Source organism: Ips typographus, linkage group LG14 (genome assembly GCF_016097725.1).
Source record: "Ips typographus isolate SLU linkage group LG14, UJ_Ityp_2.0, whole genome shotgun sequence".
NCBI lineage: Eukaryota > Metazoa > Arthropoda > Insecta > Coleoptera > Curculionidae > Ips > Ips typographus.
This window is the reverse complement of record NC_138435.1, coordinates 6,440,808-6,457,850: the sequence shown is the minus strand read 5'-3', so window position 1 is coordinate 6,457,850 and position 17,043 is coordinate 6,440,808. Positions and strand designations below refer to the sequence as shown.

The 17,043-nt window shown below is 39.6% G+C and overlaps 1 protein-coding gene and 1 long non-coding RNA gene across 9 annotated transcripts in view; both read left to right on the top strand.

The window, feature by feature from the left end:
* Positions 1-6,459, top strand: LOC145737894 (uncharacterized; the record flags this gene model as incomplete). Its single annotated transcript, XM_081992734.1, has 1 exon — positions 1-6,459. A coding segment is annotated over one exon (1,041 nt), but the record flags the coding sequence as incomplete, so codon positions are not given.
* LOC145737826 (uncharacterized) overlaps positions 1-17,043 on the top strand; it is a 297,082-nt gene that overhangs the window by 165,417 nt on the left and 114,622 nt on the right. The gene's annotated exons all lie outside the window — the stretch shown is intronic.

Genomic DNA, 17,043 nt, shown 5'->3' with positions numbered 1-17,043 from the left:
GTCACCTCACCACCAACTCTAACGAGAGTGCAACTTGCCGTCAAATGGGAAGAAATCAACAAATCTAACAAGGACATTATAATAAAACAAGAATCGAATTTCCTTATTAAAACCAACGATGAGGAAACAACAACCAAATCTCTTGAGCTTCTCAAACAACGTGGCATAATAACATCGTTCAAAGTCCAAAAAAGCAACAATACGTCATCACCAACAACAACCACCAACCGGAACATCACACCATCGTATTCTGCGGTCGCCACGGGTGTCGATTTTGACATTACGGACGAGATGTTTTCTGACCACTTGAAGAGTATTTACCCTCAAATAAGATTCTGTAAAAGAATCATATCGGGACAAAGAGGGGCGCCCACGCTTATGATACGACTGATAACTGGAGACCATTCAACATACGAGCGTCTGATGGCAAATAGGTTTGTGCACTTTCTGGGGCGCATCTTCAGGATAATAGAAAGCAAACCTCCACCACCTATTCCTGCTCCCTGCAGCAAATGTAACGCTTACGACCACCGTTCGGAGGATTGCAGGAAGCCTTTGAAGTGCAACAGATGCCAGGGCACTCATCCAACGAGTGCGTGCACTTCTCCTCTACCAGTCAGGTGTGCAACCTGCAACTCGGACGATCATGCTGCCTGGAGCATGAAGTGTCCCAAACGACCCACTGCTCCCATTGAAGGTATTCCGAACGTGAAGGTGAAATGTCTTAATAAAAGGACAGCTGAAGTGTCCAATTCAATCACAGCACACAGCCGAGTTCATACACCTATTACAACACACGACCACATAATAAACAAATACAAACACCAACTAAACAAGACAGAGAACAATAACAGAGAAGAACTAATCAAGAAACTGCGTAAGCGATTTATTGAAGATTTCAATGTGGACACTTCAGTGGTCTTCTTCGGAAACCATATGTATATTTTGATGATTGATATGTTATCGCCCGACAGAACCTCCCAGACTGAACCCCTTGACCAACTAAGACAAACAATTACTAATATAGAACATTCAATCTAAAACTTATATACGCCAACATCAACGGATTAAATCACAAAAAACATCTTATTTATAATTACATAGAACAAAACGACGCTGACGGCTGCATGTTCGTAGAGACCAAAACCAAACCGGGACAAATTACGACATACAGAGACTGGCTATATATCTGTAAACATGGCAATATAGCTCAAAACGCTAGAGGAGGTGCTACGGTACTACTCAGACCTAAAGTTAAATTAGGGAGAGCAAATCCACCATCCCTTAACAATCCATTAAACGACTGCCTCCACTTTACCATTCCCTATCAACAAGACCTTATTCATGTTTTTTTAGTATACATTCATCCACACTCCAACATAGAACAAAACATACTAACCAAAGCTTGCCTTTACAAATATTCTATCCTTATTGGAGACTTCAACCTCAATCGAAACAAGACGACTCAACTCAATAAATTTCTGGACAACTCAGACTTTATAAAGAAGCAAACACCACCAACATTTTTAATGCCAGGAAATCCGGACTCAACTCCGGACTTATTACTTCACACAGCCAATCTGGCTAATGTGATAAATAATGTAAATCTGACAAACGAACTCGGGTCAGACCACTTGGCTATAACATTTGACCTAGACCTTCAACAAACACAACCGTTGACTCCATCAACTAACACTCAAAAACTAAACTTAAATAAAACAGACGTACAAAAAGTAAAACAATACGTACATGACTATATTCAATCAAATGCGGAAACTTGTTCCTTGGAAAACATACAGAAACAACTAACAATAGCCATAGAAAAGTTTTCACCTCGCACAAAAAACAGTTTCTACCAACATACTTTGCCCAAATTCATTTTAAGACTAATTAAACGCAAAAGGGAACTGTACAGACTATACTCACTCACGCAGGATAACGAATTGAAAATAAACTTAAACGAACTCAACAGAAACGTCAAAACACTAATAGACCAATACAAACAAGACAAATGGTTAGAAGCATGCCAAGAAATTGAACAAGACGCAGGCAAAACGTACTGGCAAAAAATTAAAAAACTTTCACAATATAAAAAAAACCACAACATCGGCACCATAAAAGAAAATGGAACAGAGCTGTACACAGACAAAGAAAAAGCGGACGCATTCGCCCAGCACTTTCAAAAGGCTTTCGCATTTTCTACCCATCCTAACTTTGACCATCAAAACTTGACTAGAATAAATGACTTGTATAACAACTATTTTGACACTAATGTAGACTTTGCAAATGAACTTATCACAGAAACAGAATTCGACGAAGCAATGACACAAATCAAAGTTCTAAAAAACCTTACTCCACAAACGCACAAAACCTTACTAAGCTTATTCAACAAATGCATTAGAACTAATACTCTGCCAAATAGTTGGAAAACGGGTATAATAATACCCATTCCAAAAACCGGTTTAGACCATACGGAGACTCAAAATTACAGACCTATTACATTACTACCAGTACTGAGCAAAATATACGAAAACATTATTAAAACTAGATTACAACGACTAATTGGACAACACGTACCATCATACCAGTTCGGTTTTAAGCCCAAACATTCAACTGTACACCCGCTGTTTATACTGACAAATAACATACAAACAACACACCTTGAAAACAAGAAATCGGCATGTCTCTTTATGGACATAAACAAAGCCTTTGACAGCGTATGGCACAAAGGACTCTTATACAAACTGCACAAACTGAATACACCGGAATATTTACTATATATTATCAAAAACTTACTGGAAAGCAGACAACTAGAAATACGCATAAACAACTCCCTTTCCTTTCCTTTCACTCCTGAACAAGGTTTGCCACAAGGGTCTCCTCTATCGCCATTTCTTTACAATATATATTGCCATGACATTTACAACCACGAATTACATGACAAAAATTACATTAACAAACATGCTTACATACTACAATACGCTGATGACACTGCACTAGTGGTGCATGACAAAACTACAACAAAAGCTGCAGAGAAGCTGCAAATACTGACAGACAAGACTATGCTGTGGTTCTACAAATGGAGACTGACACCAAACGCCACAAAAAACCAGCTACTTTTAAAAAACCACCAAATTAAAGACAACTCTCCTACTATAACAGCAGACGGAAACAAAACTATTCCTAAACCAGACGTAAAATACTTAGGAATAACACTTGACCAAAAACTAAAATTTACCAAACATACACAAAACGTAAGAAAAGAAATCATAAAAAGAACAAAACACTTCAGAACACTTACATACAAAGACAAAGGAATAAGTACAAAGACCGCAACCAAAATATATAAATCTATATGCAGACCTCTACTTGATTATGGACATATACTAAGAGCAAATGCAACTGACAAGACAAAAAAACACATACAGGTCACAGAACAAATTGCTCTTAGACTCATAACAAAAATCAGACACCCCCAAAACCCGCTTCACAACCCATCCAATGAATTTTTGTACGAACGAACTAAAATGACAAGAATTACTGAACGACAACACAACTACTGACAAAATGGAACAACAACCCCCAGAACTGGAACATAATAAACCCTATTTCCCTTCAAAGACCAACTCGACAATCCCGCTTCACGTTTCCTTACTCCACTCTGTTGGAGCATTTCAACTAAGTGTGAAAAACATCTGTATGTATGTAAATATTAGTGTATATAGACATTATTGTTATGTTAATTAAGTGTGTTGAGCAGAATTTATTTTATTTTTTTCTCTTGCATGTACCATGGGCAGAAAGGCCACGCGGCCGATAGCCCTTTTTACTGTACCGCGGTACTGTGAAATAAATATTATATATACAGGGTGGACCATAAGTAATGGGACATAGAGCTACAGCATATTCTTGACATCAAAATAATACGATTTAGCTAAATTGTCCTATGCCAAAAGTTAATATTAAAATAGATACAGGGTGTGAAAGTTAAATTTAAATTTTTGATTTTTTATCATATCTTCACGGTCTATTCATATAAAGCACTGAAATTTTATATAGGGGGGTTTTGCTAGGCGGAAAATAGGATGCTTTTATCTATTTTGTAGTGGCCGATAGGGGGCGCTACCGGCAACCATTTCAGCTGCTTAAAAAGACTCAAACTTTTATTTACACAAGTGAACCGGCTATACAACTTTAAAATATGATTTTAATAAGGTTTCTAAGTAAAAAAGGTATACATGTTCTGAGTCCTAAAAGTTGACCGTTTTCGAGATAATTAATATTTTAATATTGCATACATATCCATATGCTAATAGATTAAAAAGTTAAGGATGAAAGAAAATTTATGTAATTCGTACAAAACATAAAAAAAGTAATTGGGAGACCTTTTAGATAAATCACACAACAAAAATACCGAAAATAATAGATAATAAATCGCATTCGTATTCTCAGTTTTTTATCTGAATGATGAAACAATTTAAACCACTAGAAATTAAAGAATTAGAAATAAAAAATGTTTCTTTTGGACAACAGGTGTTCTACATAGGCAAAATAAAAACTTACTTTGATAAAAAAAATAATTTACTAATTTGAAAGTTGCTCTTTGCAATACCAAAATGGTAAATATCTCGAAAACGGTCAACATTTAAGACCCAGAACAAGTATACCTTTTTTACGTAGAATACCTATTAGAATCATATTTTGAAGTAGTATCGCTGATCCAGTTGAAAAAAAAAAGTTTGAGTCTTTTAAAGCAGCTGAAATGGTTGCCGGTAGCGCCCCCTATCGGCCACTACAAAATAGATAAAAGCATCTTATTTTCCGCCTGGCAAAACCCCCCTATATAAATTTTCCGTCCTTTATATCAAAAGACCGTGAACATATGATAAAAAATCAAAAATTAAAATGTAACTTTCACACCCTGTATCTTTCTTAATACTAACTTTCGGCATAGGACAATTTAGCTAAATCGTATTATTTTGATGTCAAGAATATGCTGTAGCTCTATGTCCCATTACTTATGGTCCACCCTGTATATATATATATATATCTATCAAACGTACAATTTATTTTCCAACTGATTAACATCCTACAGCAAAATTAACTTTTTGTGTCTGCCCAGTTCCGAATTATATCGAAGAATCAACCTTTTATTGTAAAGGTTGCGTGTGGAACCAAACTAAGTAAAAAGTGAATTAACTAAGTTTAATTTAGTTAAGTGCAGTGAAAAATAATAGTACAATTAACATGTGAATAAAAGCAATTAACAACAACTGAACTAATCTAATCTAGACCTAATAAGAGAGAGCCGCCAAACGTCATAACTGTAAAAGACAGCTACAACACTGTTGCCAATTCACATACAATTATTGTATTGGACATACGATCAAAACTTCCCCTCAATACAATAATTTAAAAAACTTATTTGCTAAAACAAACCAAATCAGAATACATTCATGTTTAGAAAACAAGTTACATGATAAACTTTTTGTTAATACATCAGCAACCTGATTATTTGTGTCTACATACATGACATTAAGTACATTATCAGTGATCAAGTCTTTAATATAGTTAAACTTTACATCTACATGTTTTAGCCTTTTATGTTCAAACTTGGTTGTCAGTCGCATGCAAGATTGGTTGTCCTAAAAAATAGTGAAAACCGTCTTTTGGAAACTCAAATCCTCCAATAAACTTACCAACTATACTCCTTTTGCAGCTTCACACAATGCTACAAACTCTGCCTCAGTAGATGACAACGCCACAGTTGACTGTTTTCTTGTTGTCCAAGATACTACACAACCAAAAATCTTGAATAGATATCCAGTTGTGGATTTTCTTCCTTCTAGATCACCTGCCCAATCTGCATCTGCATAGCCAACTAGCAGATTATTATCATCATTTGGATAAAATAACTTATATTCTACCGTTCCTTGGAGATATCCCAAGATTCTTTTCAGTTTTTGCCAAAGTAGTTGTGAAGGTTTTGATTGAAATCTACTACACAAGTTTACTGCAAAACAGATATCTGGCCTAGTCGCCAACACAAGGGCGTACCCAGGATTTCAGCTAGGAGGGGGCAGGGGTAAAGTGACCATAATTTTTGAGGCTCAATGTCGGACAAAAGAAGCGCCAGAAGGAAAAATTTTAAGGTGCCACGCCCAAACGTCTTGAAAATTAAGTACTTAAAGTACTTATACTGTCACTAGTAAACTAGTAATAATTTATATACAGGGGTGGGCATAAGTCACCTGGCAAATTTGCAAAAATTCAAGAAATTTTATAAAACGGAAACACAAGTTTAAGAAACGTTCGTTTTATTTCATTATAACACAAAAATATTTATAATAGGTGTTGAAAATGGTCACCGTTCATCTCGATACACTTCAAATAACGTTTTTCGATCGAATTAACAATACGGGCGAGCATCGCGAGGTCTTCATTGATGATATCGAACTCGACTGTTATCCAATGTTTGAGATCTTCGACATGTGCTATCGGATGCGTATAAAACCGGTTCTTCATTAGGCCCCAAATTGAAAAGTCCATCGCTGTGAGGTCCGGAGACCTTGGGGGCCAACCAATGCAACCACCTCTACCAATCCATCCTGGGAAGTGCTCGTTGAGGAAAGCGCGAACCTCCAAGCTGAAATGCGGCGGGGCGCCATCCTGCTGCAAAATTATGTTCCGTCCTTCGAATCTGTCGTCCTCATCCAAGGTGACGCGTAATTCTTGTAAAAGCTCCAAGTAAGTTTCCGAATTAACGGACACGTCGAAGAAATAGGGGCCAACTATCCCTCGATGATTCATTCCGGCCCAAACCATAACTCCAGGAGAATTCACTTCCTTTTCGAGGATCTCATGAGGATGAGCATCGGCCCAATAAACGCAGTTATGCCTATTTACCCTGCCATCAACCTTGAATTGTGCTTCATCACTCCACAAGATTTGTCTCTCGAAAAAAGGATCGGCTGCTTTCATAATTAGGTACTTTTCATAATGAAAACTTGACTCGAACGTTTTGTGCCATTTTACTCAAAAATTACATTCTAACAACGCAAAAAACCGGTTTGATCTGTCTTGCTTGAGGTCGACAAGCATACTAACTTATGCTCACCCGGCCGCGTTGCTACGCGCACCTGAAATCCGAGCGAGAGTGGTGGGTCTGACGCATGAACTGTTTTCAAGGCTGCCAGGTGACTTATGCCCACCCCTGTAGTTTAGAAGTGTTCAAATAAAATATTTCAACTTACCAGGGCAGAGTCAAACAGTTACAGATACAAAGATATTACTAAAAATTAATTTTGAACTTCAAAAAGAAACTAAACTAAAAGCGGTTAATATTTCCACTTAATGATCATGTGCATGCGGCGGCGCAAAGGCAAAACAAAACATTCTACCTAACCCCATTTGTTTTTCCTACCGGGAGAACGCTAAACTGCGCAATTAATCACGAGAATATGACTACAAATAGTTAATGGAAGAAATTCAAGTTTTCAAAGCTTGCCGCTAGATGCCGCCACATTTCAAGTAAAATTATGCAGGGCAGTAGAATGAATGATTAATCGAATGTAAAATCGAATAAAATAAATGTTCCTGATAGCGGGTGAGCGCCGTGCAATAATATAATGGTCATTTAACAAGCTATTTTATCATTAATTTGTATAAATCCATAAATACTTGAAATACGGACGTTTTGACGGACAAATATTAATGACGGACCCACTTCTTCAATGACGGACTGTCCGTCACAATGACGGACGTATGGTCACTTTAGGCAGGGGGCTGCTTATACCTGGGGGGTAATTGTGTAACGTTTTGAACGTCGGTCGGTAAGAATTATACGTCATTTTTGAAGTTTAATATATGGAGCAAATTTCAAAATGACGTATAAATCTTACCGACCGACGTTCGAAATGGTTACACAATCAGCCCCCTGTTTCGAAAAGATCGTCGGTCGGGTATATTGAAACAAAAAATCATGAAAATTTACTTTTATTCATTAATTTTGATGATGACACAAAACAAAATATTATACATAATTATACTATACATTATGTATAATATATATATTATGTATGTATATATTAATTTAACAGTAATCTTCTCGGATTTGCCGAAAATTTGTCTATGACAGTCTTTTCAATAAACTCACTGTTGTCTTTTAAATAATTACGATGTACGTTCATCAAACATAAACCCGTAAGCCTTTCTTCACCCATGGTGCCTCTAAGCCACGTTTTAACTCTTCGCAGCGTACTGAAGGACCGTTCTACGGTCGCTGTGGTGCATGGGATAGTGCTTAAAATAATTAATGCCTTTCTGACAGCAGGGTGAAAAATGTTGGCTTCGTTGAACAGATCAACTACTTCTATGTCCCTTAATTGATCATCTGATAAAGCCTTCGTCACCCATAAATTATGCCAAAGGTTCAGTTCTCCGGTGATATCCAGGTTATAAAATTCTTGGAATGATTCTGCGTTTTTGTGTAGGTCTGTAATGCTGGTTTTTGTCATATACAAGGGATGTAGCCTGCTTAAAGCAAACGCCGGAGTATTTTCTTGGGAGAATCGAATATTCAATGATGAAATGAGTGAATCAATGTATGGTATTATCAGGGAACGCCGCCAATATTCGTTATCATTGTATGATAACGATTCCACCCCGTCAATAGGGAACGTGAATTTCGGCCTCGCGAATGTATAAATTTTCTGCGCATCCCATCATTGCACTGCTGCGCAGTTGCCAGGAATCGATGCAGGAGGGGGGTCTTATTATGTCCTGCAAGTTTCATGATGGTGACTCAACCCGTTCGGGAGTTATGGAGGTTCAAAGTTTGAAACTACCGAAAATGCTACTTGCTTCCTTAATTAGACAGGCTGGTGTGCCCAGGTTTATGGGGGGATTCTAACCAAATTTGGGGGTCATACTAAGGTCCCCAAAAACTTTTTACGTAGGACTTTAGTTTTCCCCCCACCCCCCCCCCAAAAAATGTTTATACCTGTATCTCGGCAGAGTCATGACTTGGTGGCGAGTTGAGCCCGGCACCGGTGTCCACTTGGGCACTGTGTTCGAACGAAAATAAGAATTTTTGTGCGCATGCGCGAACGGTTTATAGCTCATAACTCGGAAACCCCTTGACCGATCGGGATGGGCTTTGGCATGGGGGGGAATCTTGGGAAGACCCGTTGGTGGCACCCAGTTGGGGGCGGCAAGGGGTGGCAACTTTTTTAAAATCATTTCCACGCGTTGTCCCTTGGGGGGGTGTTAGAAGGGCCCGAATAGTGTCCAGAAAAAAATTGGCGTCAAAATTGGGGGGCGGCAACCTTCCTTCTGGGGGCGGCAAACACTTTGAGGCTCCATAACTTAAAGGGGTTTAGAGCTAGGACCACCAAACTTGAGGGACACACAGAGGGGGGCCAGGGGGGCCGGGAGGGAAAAGGGAAGTCATCCCCCCCTCCCCCCTTTTTCAAAAATTTTTGTATCTGGCACAATATAACTTTGGTAAAAGACCTCTCAAGGTCTTTGAGGTCCCTATGACTGACCTACCATCCCCCCCGAAGGTCAACTTCCTGCGCATGCGCGTAAGGCGGCTACAGTTTATTGCCCGAGACCTGCGAAACCTTGATGCGATCAATTTGTACTTTGGGGTGTGGGAGGGGTTTGGGGGGGAGCATTTGGGGCACCACTTCCTTTTCCCCCCAGGGGGTTGAAAGGGGGGGAAAAATCCTCATCTTTGGGATATCCAAATTTTAACTCCTTTGCTATAGGACTGGTCGCCCGCAGACCCATCTGCTAAAATTTTAACCCTTTTCGATCCCCCCTGTGAGGAGGGGGGAAAAAAAAAAGGGTTGCGGATCGGATTTTCGAAGATTACGTAGGGTTGTAGAGCAACCCCGATTTAGTTAACAAAATTTTTTTCCCAAAATTTTCCGGTGAATTTGTATTATAAAAATATTTCATATTAACCCCATTTTTTGACTTTGAAAATGAAGCGAAGAAGTTCGATATCATCAGACCTAGAAAAAAAAATCAAAAATATTAGGTTTTTTTGCAGCAGAATGCTCCTAGGACCCACCCTAAGGCTATATAACACAATTTGTATTATAAAAATATTCCATATTAACCCCATTTTTTGACTTTGAAAATGAAGCGCAGAAGTTCGATATCATCAGGCCTAAAAAAAAAATCAAAAATATTAGGTTTTTTTGTAGCAGAATGCTCCTAGGACCCAGCCTAAGGCTATATAACACAATTTGTATTATAAAAATATTCCATATTAACCCCATTTTTTGACTTTGAAAATGAAGCTAAGAAGTTCGATATCATCAGACCTAGAAAAAAAAAATCAAAAATATTAGGTTTTTTTGCAGCAGAATGCTCCTAGTAGTAGTAGTAGTAAAAGTACTTTATTGTCCAAGACGTCACGACAACAATCTTATTGACAAAGCATTCAAAAACAAACAAAAAAAAAAAAAAACATAAAGTTACGCAAATTACAACATACAGCTGGACTTAAAAAGCCCGCTACAAACCTTATTTACTAATGTAAAATATAAAAATATACTAGAACATAAAATATAAAAACTAAACCTAAATGACAACTTCACACTCAGACATTTAAAAAGAATTCGTCTACTCTATAAAGAGCCTTTTCAAGTAGTACCCCTCCCAGCACTCGCCGGAACTCTCTCATATCTATCATGCTTTTGAGGTTGTCATCTATGTGATTGTAAATTCTAATGCCCTTGTATATGAGAGAATTCCTTACAAGACTGGAGTGTGGAATGGGAAGAGGTATATTGTACTCGCGCCGAGAAGCGTGCGTCCGTAGGGGCGGCGGAAATTTATTTTTGTTTTTGTGTACCAAGCATGCTGTCTCCAATACAAAGAGTGAAGGCAAAGTCAGTAAGCCGTACTTGACAAAGATGTCCCTGCAGGGAGCTCTTGGACGAGCACCGCATAAGTTTCTAACAGCTCTTTTCTGGAGCACAAAAACGGCATTAAACAAATACAGCGGGCAAGCCCCCCAGAAGGGTAGAGCATATCTTAGGTGGGACTCCACAAGTGCGAAGTACACACTACGAGCCATCTCCAGACCTAGCTCCAAAAAAGTGGCCCGTACCGAAAAGCATCCAGAGGCCAACCTCCTACACAAATCAGCCACATGATGATGAAACTTGAGGTTTGCATCAACAGTTAAACCCAGAAACTTGGAGTCCTCGACAATGGGTGTAGAGCAATTATTGGCGAGTAACCGATTATTGACCCGATGCGGATGTCCGAAACCCATTAGATGGGTTTTCGACATATTCAACGAAAGACGGTTTGCCGCACACCAACCCTTCACCCTTGCCATATCTCTCTCAATATCACCAGCCAGCCGGTCAGCACTCCCATTATGCCAAAATATAGTCGTGTCATCCGCAAACATAGCAAAACTTCCAGCAATATCCAAGGCAGCCAGATCGTTAATATATAATAGGAAAAGAATAGGACCCAGGACAGAACCCTGAGGGACCCCGCACGGCACAACCTGCCTACCGGAAGACACCCCACCCAAGAAAACCGACTGCAGTCGACCCGTCAAATAACTCTCAAGCCACCGGAGAGCATCTCCGCGTATCCCATAAGTATAAAGCTTCCGCAACAGTATCTCGTGGCTGACACAGTCGAAAGCCTTCAACAGATCGCAAAACACCGCCGCGAAGGTCTCACGCTCATTAATGGAACGGAAAGCGCCAGAAAGCAACTCGAGCATCGCGTCCAACGTGTTCCTACCAGACAGAAAGCCAAACTGACAGTCAGCCAATACAGTATTTCGCTCAAGAAAGGAAACAACACGGCTCTTTATCAGACATTCAATCAGCTTTGATAGAGTTGGTAGTAAAGATATAGGGCGATAATTAGATAAGGATGACCGATCTCCACCTTTATGCAGTGGGAGTATCTTGGCTTCCTTGAACGATGAAGGGAAAGATGCTGTCAAAAAGGACATGTTAATTACGTCGGATAATGTTAAAATGGCGTTGTGGGGGAGACCCTCCAATACCCTAAGGGAAATCCCGTCATCAGTTGACGCCGTTTTATTTTTCATAGTTCTTATGGTTTTACGAATTTCATATGGAGAAGTGGGCTGAAACGAATCGATAATACCGGAGACATTGACGTGTTCTAAGTATGACAATGGATCTGTATCACAGTGTAAGTCCCGGGTTAAAGTGTCGGCTATTGAACAGAAGTAATGATTTAACAAATTTGCGTTTATATTTCCCTCTGGTCCCGCCAGGCCATCGCAACCAGTTCGACCTGTAATCTCGTTCACTATCGCCCATGATTCCTTTTGTTTATTGGAGGCTCCTGAAAATCGCTTGGTGTAGTACATTTGTTTGGCCTTCCCAATGATAGATCTGTAGATCTTCCTATATGTAAAATAGTAGCGTTGAATAAAAGCGTTACCGGATGCAAGTCGGAGACCATTCAGACACCTTAAATTGGCAGCAGAAATGCGGATGCCACGCGTAATCCACCTTTTCCGGTCCTTATGTTTTGGCTTTATTCGCCGCACGGGAAAGTTACTATTTACAATGTTAGTGAGAGTGGTATGAAAAGCACCCAAGGAGTCAACATCACGAAACACAACACCCCAGTCGAAGGATTCACACTCACTACGAAAACGGGAAGAATTTCTCCGGCAAAATATTCTTCCCAATCTGCCCGCAGCCACCGGACCGGATGACAAGGGAAGTCGAGTCAGGACAGCCCTATGATCCGAAAGGTTCAAATCCAGCACATCACACGAGACCTCGTCCTCATGAAAGTTAGACAAAACGTAGTCTATAGTCGTAGAAGAGGTTGCTGTGACCCGTGTATAATCGTTCACGTGCATTCCGAGGTTGAAAGACCTAAATAGGTTTGTTAGTTCAATCGTGGAGCCACCCTCAGTGTTCGCGAAGTCCACGTTCAGATCGCCGGCCAGCAGGAGCCTAAACGCCAACGGAACTCTCGAAAGAAGACTCTCAAGGCGCTCCAAGAAGAGCCTCAAGCTACCCTTCGGAGGACGGTAAACACATACAATATACATCTTCAATGTGCCAGAAAAAACAACACAAAACTCAAATACTCCCTCAAGCACCAAACCATCGAATTTATCAGACGCGACAAAACAATGATTAACCCGATCATTCATCAGGATTGCAGTACCGCCGTGAATTGAACTAGTTCTAGAAAACATGGTCATTAGAGAATATCCCGGCAGGTACAAGGGTTCAGCCGTCCTAAGCTAGTGCTCCGTCAGTAAGACGAAGTCTGGAAACCCAAGTGCCTCCAGCGCTAAAAAAAGACAATCAGTTTTACTGCGAACAGATCGGATGTTCAACAATAGAAGAGAAATTCCCGAAGGGACACTCCTTAATCTAAAAAAGAATCCTGATCGGCTGTCAATTGAGAAGCCACGGGGACCCTCTCAGGCTGGCCAATCAAAGCATGGTCAACCACTAGACTTGATCGAACACCCAACCCTGTCAAGTCGACCGTGTCAATATATATTAATGTAGACAAGGAAAAAGCATGCTTCATCGCGCAGCTTGATCTGACATACAGTGCCAGATTGTCGTGGAGCCGCCTTCTCGTCATTATATGCTCACCCCTTATAACTGAATTGTTCAATATCCTAACAGAAACATTTTTACAGTCTGCGAAGAAGTCATAAAACTTAATGTACTTCGAAAATTCTTGGGCATTAGATGGAGAGTAAGTTAAAGAAAAAATTATATTTGTAAATTTACCTATTAAAGATAACCTTTTTAAGTGAAAAGCCCTTAACCTACCTGTAGACTTAAGGTTAAGGCAGACAATAACACTGTCTCTTGAGCAAAACTCTGTAGTCAGCCTGGCAATCCTATCCGCCATCCGGAGGACAGAAAAACCTGAGTGGCTCTCCCCATAAAGTGAGTACTCGACGTCATCCAGCACAGCTTTCACGCCCGCAGCAACTCCCCTCGAACTGCCGTCACCAAAAACCAGGACTCTGGCGACTTCGCCCGTATGCTGCCGAGGTAGACAATCGGCGATGGGATCCCCGAGAGAAGAGAAGTCACCCTCCAAGTGCCGCGAGCCCTCTGCTAGTTCATGAAATAGCGAGATAGTGGGGCGCCCGCCGGACGCAGAAGGACCAACCAAGTTCACAGGATCCGAATTGCAAGACAGCGAGCGGGGCATCAGTCGATGCAGCTCTTCCAGCTCTTTAGTCAAATAAGCGTTATCTTGTGAGAGAGTCTCTATGGTATTGAGCATTTCAGCATTCGTCACTTTCAACCCAGAAAGGGCGTCAAGCGCCCTGCGGAGGTCCTCCCATTAGCCTCCAGAGCCAGCATAGTGTTCCGCATTTGGGTCACTTCAGCCTCAACGTCGGCTGAGCCATCGGAGGTCTGGCAGCCCATATCACTAGTAGAGGGAGGGAACACTAAAATTGTTTCGTCAAGGGCACTGATATTTTGCCTAAGTTGTAGAACACTCTTCTGCATCTTAGGCAATCTACAATCTGCTTCCTTGTCGATTTCGGCGACGGCGTCTTTTAAATCTTCTGTCGTACTCCGTATTTCGCAGTGAATCCGACGACATTGAGCACGAAGTTGCCGTATTTGCAACAGCGCTTGCTGTGGAAGTGGGAGGTCTCTGGACGCCATAACTGGAACAATACGACTGAATGTTGCGATCTGAAACGGGCACTATTTATACTCTCGCCGAGTCCGTTAACAAGCCACACCCACCCCGGTTTTGCCAAACGGAGTCGGTTCTTTTCAGAACCACAAAATATAATTAAAAGAAATTTGATTTGAAATATAATTGTACGACCTTAGAAAACATTTTAGCAATGCAATATTTACGTTTAAATACAAAAACAACTGAAAATTTCCATGCGGTCGGTCGAGTGGCGCCATTGTACCGTTGCCTAGACGGAGCGTTTGTTATAACGCCTAGAACGACCGTCGGCCCGGACTGACTAACGGTAAACAGTATGTTATTTTGCTGCTTTTATCAATCAATAATAATACTTTGGTTAGTTTGTACGTATATTCAGTATGTATTTATGTTGTGTACTATAAAGTTGAACTACGAATTTTTTTTAGTAAAATGTTTGTGGTTTTTAAAAAAACCGATTTATTGTTAAACAATGTAAATTGTTTAGTTTTCTGAAGCATGAACAGATAAACGTCGCTCTGCTAACTCCAGGATCTTGTCAGTAAAAGTAAAGGCAAGAACACGTACATTTTTATCACGTTCAATTACCAATAAACAGATAAGGATAGGATCGTAAAAAGGTAAAGGGCACGTATATTGTTATCACGTCCAATTACCAATAAACAGATAAGGATAGGATCCTAAAAAGGTAAGGGCACGTATATTGTTACCACGTCCAATCTCCAAAAAAGCAGATAAGAATAGGATCGTAAAAAGGTAAGGGCACGTATATTGTTATCACGTCCAATCTCCAAAAAAGCAGATAAGTAACGTATCGTAAAAAGGTAAGGGCACGTATATTGTTACCACGTCCAATCTCCAAAAAAGCAGATAAGGATAGGATCGTAAAAAGGTAAGGGCACGTATATTGTTATCACGTTCAAATACCATAAAACAGATTAGTAACGGATCGTAAAAAGGGAAAGGCACCTTCATTTTTATAACATGTACGTGCAATAATTTACAGGTAATCTTTTCGAAAAGTGATGTTAATATTTTGGTTGTGTATTGTTTGGGTATGCGAGAACGCACCAAAAAAAAAAACGTTGAAAGTAATAAAACGAGTTAAGTAACTAAGTGTAACTAACTGTTACACACAAATGCACTATAGAGGCTTCCAATGTTAAAAAGGTGTATGGAAACTACAGGGCCCGCTGGGTTACTTCTATGTGTTTGCTTGTGAGCAAGACGTGGAACCGAAATTTCTATGTTCAAATCCATTGCAACAGCTCGTGCTTTTTGAAGTATTTCATTACTTATTCTATCAGGAAACTCGCGGTCATTTCTGAGAATGTCCTTGATATTTTTGATGTGTTCCCCTGTTTTATGTTGAATTCAAATGAAAGTACATATTTTTAATGTATATTAATTTAATCATCAATATAACATTTTATGGTGAGCGTGAACATCAACTTGTCTTATGTCTAATAATAATATAAAACCAACCTAACCTTATTGACATCTGTCATAGTATGTTCAGGATTACACTCTGAACATCGAACACCTTCCCCTTAAGGATTAAGTCTATGGGGTTGTCTAACTACCCTACCAGAACGTGTTGCACTAATGAAAGTAAATGAATTTGATCCATCTGGAACTGGTATCCTTGAACGCGATACTCTGTTATGAGTTGACATCAATTCATTTCCATCTGAATTATATACTGTTTCAGTGTCGTTGTTTAATGTGCTACCATTTAGTTCGTTATTTAATGATAAGTTATTAAAGTCACTAGTCGTAGGAGTATGGGAGAACTGAGTTTCGTCAATTGGATACAATCGAGGGTCCAATGAAAATTCCTTATTACTTGTTTGTGAATGTTTCATTTGAAAGGAGTTTCGCCTAACAATTTTTCCATTACTCTCTTTTTTTATCCAATATGACCTAGGCTCTTTACGCTTTTCAATAACGATACCTTTATGCCAAATTCGGTCTTTTGCACTTTTAATCACTACTTTATCCCCTTTTTCAAAGATGGTGGTTTTTTTACGAGCTGTGTTGTTGTATTGTAATGTCATATTCTGTTTTTTGACACATAACTTGTTAAAAATGTCCCTGACTATTCTTGGTTCTAAGTTTGAACCCATTATAGGAAGTTCTGTTTTCAAATTTCTACTTTGTAATATTTGTGCTAGTGAAGCACCCAAAGATATTAAGATTGAGTTATTGTATTCCATAATTGATTCTCTATAGTCAGTACATTCTTCAAATGACTTTCTAAGGATTTGTTTGCAAATACTCACTGCTTTCTCCGCCAGACCATTACTCTGATGATAATGTGGAGTACATGTTAAAACAGTA